Source organism: Rhinopithecus bieti, unplaced genomic scaffold (assembly GCF_001698545.2).
Source record: "Rhinopithecus bieti isolate Rb0 unplaced genomic scaffold, ASM169854v2 scaffold_32008, whole genome shotgun sequence".
Taxonomy (NCBI): domain Eukaryota; kingdom Metazoa; phylum Chordata; class Mammalia; order Primates; family Cercopithecidae; genus Rhinopithecus; species Rhinopithecus bieti.
In genome coordinates, this window is record NW_016814433.1 from 2,194,596 (window position 1) to 2,201,814 (window position 7,219).

The 7,219-nt window shown below is 39.6% G+C and overlaps 1 protein-coding gene and 1 long non-coding RNA gene across 5 annotated transcripts in view; one reads left to right on the top strand and one right to left on the bottom strand.

Moving 5' to 3' along the window:
- XAF1 (XIAP associated factor 1) overlaps positions 1–7,148 on the top strand; it is a 21,557-nt gene extending 14,409 nt beyond the window's left edge. Inside the window, exons 5-6 of one of the 4 annotated variants that reach the window (XM_017850712.1) lie at positions 3,686–4,027; positions 6,443–6,921. In XM_017850712.1, the coding sequence (XP_017706201.1) occupies positions 3,686–4,027; positions 6,443–6,499 (399 nt within the window). In that variant the 3' untranslated portion in view covers positions 6,500–6,921. Of the gene's footprint in view, positions 1–3,685; positions 4,028–6,442 lie in introns of those variants that run through there. The other 3 variants (XM_017850711.1, XM_017850713.1, XM_017850714.1) reach the window with 3 other exon arrangements.
- The window catches only part of LOC108514444 (uncharacterized), a 14,699-nt gene that overhangs the window by 4,059 nt on the left and 3,421 nt on the right, over positions 1–7,219 (bottom strand). The window contains exons 3-4 of the long non-coding RNA XR_001881221.1: positions 1,733–1,864; positions 1,523–1,646 (exon numbers count right to left, since the gene is read on the bottom strand). This is a non-coding gene — a long non-coding RNA (uncharacterized LOC108514444). The remainder of the gene's footprint in view (positions 1–1,522; positions 1,647–1,732; positions 1,865–7,219) is intronic.

Here is a 7,219-nt window from a genome sequence, read left to right on the forward strand (position 1 = left end):
AAACAACAACAAAAAAAAAATACAAAAAACTAGCCAGGCGAGGTGTCGGGCGTCTGTAGTCCCAGCTACTCGGGAGGCTGAGGCAGGGGAATGGCGTAAACCCAGGAGGCAGAGCTTGCAGTGAGCTGAGATTCGGCCACTGCACTCCAGCCTGGGTGACAGAGCAAGACTCCGTCTCAAAAAAAAAAAAAAAATTTATTACAATTCTGATTTGGCCACTACACATTGTATACATGTACAGAAGATCACTCTGTATTCTATAAATATGTATCATTATTACTTGTCCACTAAAAATAAAAGAAATAAAATTAATTACAAAAAAATTCAAACAAATATGAAAGTAGAAAGTTAATACAATAAACGTTCGTGTATTCACTCCCCAGATACAACAGTTGTTGTTCTAAACAAAGTGAATAAAAATAAATCTACTCTTAGATACATTACAGGTAAAAGGCAAAGGTTGATTTCTTTGAAATCAACCAAAGAAGATTACAAGCAAAGGAATGGCAATTAGGCTGAAAGAAAATATATTAGCAGCAATAATAGAAGCGGGTATGCAGTGGAATAATCTTCAAAGTGCTAAGAGAAAACAGCTGTTAACGTGTGGAAATCAAAAGTTTTCCAGACTTGAACTATTCTTTGTTTTCTTTTTTCTAAAGTATGTTAAAGCAAATCCAAGATATCCTGTTATTTCACCATCATTCTTTCATATCTCAAAAATACAGTCATTTTCTTAATCACAATGCCTTTATCACTCTCAATGATATTAAGAATAATTTTTCTTAGTTGTTTTGGGGCCTTGCATTGACCACTCTTGTTCATTACGACTGCTGGTGCTGCTGCTGCTTGCTTCTCTCTTGTCTTCTATTGGATTGAGCAAGATGTCTTTATTCTCGTTCTTCTTTTCTACGGATTCAGCAATTTTGCATTCTATTTCTATCATTTCAGTAGTTATCCTTAACATTTTAATATGAATACTTGACTTAATAAAGTTTAAAATGAGTCATTAGCTCTACTCTCCTTACAAACAGTATATACATTTGAGAACATGTTAATGCTGATCCTCTACTTCTATCTTACATGAAAATGCTGCCCGAATTTTGTTTCATTTTGCTTTCATACTACCCCCTTTAGTGATTATTGTTGTTACTTATGTAACTCATGCCTGTTTAGATATACTCACAAGTTTTTTGTTTTTGCTTTTTTTCTTTCTATTTTAGAGACAGAGTCTCACTCTTGTTGCCTGGGCTGGAGTGCAATGGCACGATCTTGGCTCACTGCAACCTTTGCCTCCAGGGTTCAAGCAGTACTCCTGCCTCAGCCTTTCCAGTAGCTGATACTACAGGGGTGTGCCACCATGTCTGGCTCATTTTTGTATTTTTAGTACAGATGGGGTTTTTCCATGTTGGCCAAGCTGGTCTCGAACTCCTGACCTCATGTAATCTGCCCACTTTGGCCTCCCAAAGTGCTAGGATTACAGGCATGAGCCTCTGTGTCCAGCTGGATATACTCACAAGTTTACCCTTCCCTTTGCTCACATTCTTTCTTGAATCCTAAGCTTTCCTTCTGGGTAAGATTTCTGTCTTCCTGAAACACATCTCAGCAGTTTCCTCACCAAGAACCTTCAGTAGTAAATCTTCAGTTGCCTGAAAAGATGCTTTTTGTTTTTTGCATTCATGAATGATAGTTTAGCTGAATATCAAATTCTAGATTAACAGCTATTTTCTCTTACCATTTTGTAGATTATTTCACTGCTGTCCCACTTCTGTTATTATTGTTGATGTATTTTCTTTCAGCCTAATTGCCATTCCTTTGTATGTAATCTTTTTATTTGGTTGATTTCAAGATCCTCTTTGCCTTTTACCTGTAATGTATTTAAGAGTAGATTTATTTGTATTCATTCCGTTCAGAAGAGTGTACTCAAATGTGTTTGCTTTTCTCCTGCTCAGGATTTCTCTTTCCTTAATATAAAGATTTATATCACTAATCAGGTCTGAAAATTCTCATCTATTATCTCCTTGAATTCTCAACATTCCCCAACTCTCCCACATTCTCTCAACTCTCCTTCTGGAACATAACACATGTGTATTAAACATTCTCATTCTAGCTTCATGTCTCTCTTTTTTTCATGTAATCTTTCCCCTTTTAATAGCCTTATGTCTCTTAACCTTTCATATTTTCTCTATCTCTATCTCCTGTATTCTGGGTAATTTCCTCAAATTATCTCCAAGTTCATTCATTCTTTCTTGGCCAAATCTAATCTGCTGTTTTTAGCCCATCTATTTAGGTTCAATACCTGCATTTTTCATGTGTAGAAGTTCAATTTATCTTTCTTTCAAATTTGCCTATTTTTGTTCTCACTACAAAAAAAAAGATAGGTATGTGAAGTGATGGATATGTTAATTAACTTGATTTAATCATCCCACAATGTATACATATATTAAAATATCACACGAATATATAAAGTTATTATTTGTTAATTACAAATTAGAAAATTTCAAATTTGCCTATTCTGTTTTTCATGAGATGTTATTCTTTTCCCGGATTTAACCATTTTTGATTAATTTATTTTACAGTCTCTATCCTATAGTTGCATGACCTGAAATTCTTGGAGGCTAATCTTACTACTTTTGTGTCTGTGACTCTTACTCACGGCAGATTGCTTCCCTGTGTGTTTGTAATTTTGGATTGTGAGTTTTTGTCTGGCGGGACTCTACCTATGAGGATCCTCTATGACCTATTTTGAGGCTCCTGTCCCTCCAGAGGAATTTTGTGATTGCTTCTGCCAGACATCTCAATGTTTGTGTTAATTCTTCTGCTCAGGGATTCCCAGACCATGACGCTAAAGTAAATCCTAATCCCAAACACAGGAATGGCGTGGACCTGTGATTTTGAGTTTTCAGGGGCATGAGTTTTCTTCTCCACACTCAAATACCGGCCCAAGAAAGAAAGGCTTCCTTGCCACTTTCCTTTTCTCATTAGCTGATACTTTTCCTCTTACCCACCACAATTTACCCTTTAAAGCTTCCAGCTTTATGCAGGGTCAATAGAGTCTTACTTCCAATTCCCCTCCTGTGTGGATGGGATTTCCTCTCATCCAAGCTACAAAATTGACCCTGCATCTCCCATAACCAGTGTCAACTCCTGTGCTTAACCAGTCCATTTGTGCTGCTATAACAGGATACCACAGACAGGGTAATAATAAAGAACAGATATTTATTTCTAACAGCTCTGAAGGCTGGGAAGTTCAAGATCAGGGTACTCACCATTTGGTGTCTGGTGAGGGCCTTCTTGCTGCCTCCTAGCATGGTAGAAGGCAAAAGAGTAGAAGGCTGTAGCAAATGCTTCATGAAGCCTCTTTTATAAGGACTCTAATCCCATTAACAAGGGAGGAGCTTTCATGATCACCCCCAAAGGCTCCACCTCTTAATACCATCACATTGGCAACACCTGAATTTTGGAGGCGACACCTTCAAACCATAGCAACCAGGCAGACCTTCATTCCTGGAATGCAAAATTTTCTTTCTTTCCCGCAAAGCCAGCTATTAAATTGAATGTCTGTCACGTTTTATACAGCATATAACAGTGTTTACAGTGGGAACTTTTGTGTTATCTAGTCTACTGTATTTTCTGACCATGAAAGCTGAAGTCGTTTTAAAATTTGATATATTATTCACAATTGCAGGGTAAATGTTGTCCAGACTCAGAGTTTAAGAAACGCTTTCCTGTTGGAAAGCCAAAAATTCTTCCTTCATCTCTTCCAAGTCAAGCTGCTGAAAATCAAACCTCCACGATGAAGAAAGATGTTCGCCCGAAGACAATTAGTATAAACAGATTTTCTCTTCATTCTGAAAGTTCATCAAAGAAAGCACCAAGAGGCAACAACAAAACCTTGAATCCACTTTTGATGTCACAGCCCAACCCCAGGACCAGCTCTCCTAGAGGAGACAGAACAGCCTATGACATTCTGAGGAGATGTTCTCAGTGTGGCATCCTGCTTCCCCTGCCGATCCTAAATCAACATCAGGTACTCAGCCTCTGTTTTCTGCTTACCGTGCTGTACACCATCTGCACAGTGTCTTTAAAAAGTCCAACACCTGAAAGCCACAACAAATGTTGTGGCTGAAAAGGCCCTTGTCTCGGACTCCTGCTTCTCTGGGTGCCCAAATGCACTCTCTCGTAGCACTTACCACCTGGTTTATTTGCATCACCTCCGAGAGACTGAGTCACTTTTGACTCAAGCCAGGTCTTTGAAGGTGGAGCCAGGTCCCTCATCTCTGTGTCTCTAGCTTCTAGGCCAGGGATTGACATACAGCAAGTGCTCCAAAACTGTTGAGTAAACGAATAAAGCAGTGGATACCCAGTCTGTCTCTCTCTTGGTGTAGACATGCCACTGAGGTCCAGAGATGAGATGTCTTGGTCAAGATCCTAAGCCAGTCGGTGGCTTACCTCCAGCAGATCAAGGTTTGCTTCAAGAAGATCAGGGTTTGTAGGCATCTCCCTGAATATCCTGATTTTTATGTCCTAGGTTGTTTTCCTTTTTTTTTTTTTTTTTTTTTTTTGAGATGGAGTCTCGCTCTGTTTGCCAAGGCTTGGAGTGCAGTTGGCATGGACCTCGGCTCACTTCAAGGCTCCGCCTCCTGTTTATGTCTTTCTCCTATCTCAGGCCTCCCGAGTAGCTGTGGGACTTACAGGCGGCCCGCCACCTCGGGCCCGAGCTAGTTTTTTGTATTTTTTAGTAGAGACGGGTTTCACCGTGTTCGCCAGGATGGTCTCGATCTCCTGACCTCGTGATCCGCCCGTCCTCGGGCCTCCCAAAGTGCTGGGATTACAGGCTTGAGCCACCGCACCCGGCCCGTCCTAGGTTATTTCCTAGTAATAATAACAATTGACATTAGAGGTTGTTAACCACGGTGTGCCAGTTACAGTGCAGAGCTCTTTATAATCTTCATCATAAATAATAGGCATGTATTTCATCCCCATTTTAGAGATAAGGTAAAGTAACTTCCCAAGGGCTATACAATTAGAGGGTGGCAGGATCCAGCCTGAGTCCCCATGTATATAGCTCCAAAGTTTATGCTCTTAAGCTCCAGACTAAATGCCTCACTTAAAAAAATTTGTTTATTTTTTTTCAAAATACAAAAGTACTAGATTTTGTTGGAGCTAGTTGACATAATATCATATAAAGAACTATAAAAGCAAAGCTAACCCTACTTCTCCAACCCCGTACCCTGAGATACCAATTTGGACAGTCTTATGGGCATCTTTTCAAAGCTCTATCTTTGTGTATACAAACCTAAACAAGGTTTTACTTGTTTCTTTTTCTGCACATACTATCTGACTATACTTATTACTCTGCCACTTGCCTTTTTCACTTAGTATATGATGCATGCTCCTTACAAAAGACTTAGCAGGCCAAAACTTTTTTTTAAACTTCCTTATGCATCTATGTATGCACATAAGCATATAATTTTACAAAAATGGGCTAATTTCATATTTGCTGGGGTGTTACTAGTGCCGTTTTCCTGGCCTCCCACAATTTGGTATATTTCCTTTCACAATTTTCTCCATCCTTATATAACAGAGTTGCTAGATTTGGCAAATAAAATACAGGACATTCAGTCAAATTTGAATTTCAGAGAAACAAAGAATTGTTTTTAGTGTAAGTATGTTCCATGCAATGATTGTTTTGCTGAAATTAAAATTTAACTGGGGCACCCTGTATTTTATTTAGCATTTTCTTACATGATGACATACAAACATATACATTTGGAGTCCTGTTATATACATTTTTTTACTTTTTTTTTTTTTTGAGACAGAGCCTTGTTCTGTCCACCCAGGCTGGAATGCAGTGGCGGGATCTTGGCTCACTGCAATCTCTGCCTCCCAGGTTCAAGCAATTCTCCTGCCTCAGCCGCCTGAGTAGCTGGGATTACAGGCACCTGCCACCAAGCCCAGCTAATCTTGCATTTCAGTAGAGACGGGATTTCATCCTGTTGTCCAGGCTGGTCTTGAACTCCTGATCTCAGGTGATCCACCCGCTTCGGCCTCCCAAAGTGCTGGAATTACAGGCGTGAGCCACCACGCTTGGTCAACATTTCTTTACATCCTAATGTAAATTCAGCAATACCCAAGGAAATCCCTACAAGCCAAACAATATGGCTTATTTTTGTTTTTATTAATGGCTGCCTACGATTCCATGGTGTGAGTGTTCTCCCATCTGTCCCTCCACCCAGTGATAGCAACAGGCCCCTGTTAAAGTTTGTTGCAAGCCTCCTGTACTCCTGGCTCAGCGGGCTCCTGACCTTTTCTGTGCCATTACACTCCAGTCTTTGGGCAGGGCTCATGCTCTGTAACAAGGGACAGCAATATCCAGAGATATTCTAGGAGCTAGCACTTCCTACTTTAACCATATCAAACTTTTTTTGTATCTGTTTCTTAGGAGAAATGCCAGTGGTTAGCTTCATCGAAAGGAAAACAAGTGAGAAATTTCAGCTAGATTTGGAAAAGAAAAGCTACTACAAATTCAAAAGATTTCACTTTTAACACTAGCTTTCCTGCCTACTTGCTGTGGTGGTCTTGTGAAATGTGATGGGTTTTATTCGTTGGGCTTTAAAAGAAAAGGTTGGGCAGAACTAAAAACAAAACCCACATATCATCTCAACAGATACAGAAAAGGCTTTTGATAAAATTCAACTTGACTTCGTGTTAAAAACCCTCAACAAACCAGGCGTTGAAGGAACATACCTCAAAATAATAAGAGCCACCTATGACAAAACCACAGCCAACATCATACTGAATGAGCAAACGCTGGAAGCATTACCCTTGAGAACTAGAACAAGGCACTTCAGTCCTATTCAACATAGTACTGGAAGTCCTTGCCAGAGCAATCAGGCAAGAGAAAGAAATAAAAGGCAACCATATAGGAAGAGAGGAAATCGAAGCATCTCTGTTCGCAAACGATATGATTCTGTACCTTGAAAACCCCATGGTCTTGGCCCGAAAGCTCCTAGATCTGATAAACAACTTCAGCTAACTTTCAGGAGACAAAATCAATGTACAAAAATCAGTAGCATTTTTATACACCAACAACATCCAAGCTGAGAGCCAAATCAAGAACGCAATCCCATTCACAATTGCCACAAAAAGAATAAAATACCTAGGAATACAGCTAACTAGGGATATGAAAGATTTCTACCACAAAAATTACAAAACACTG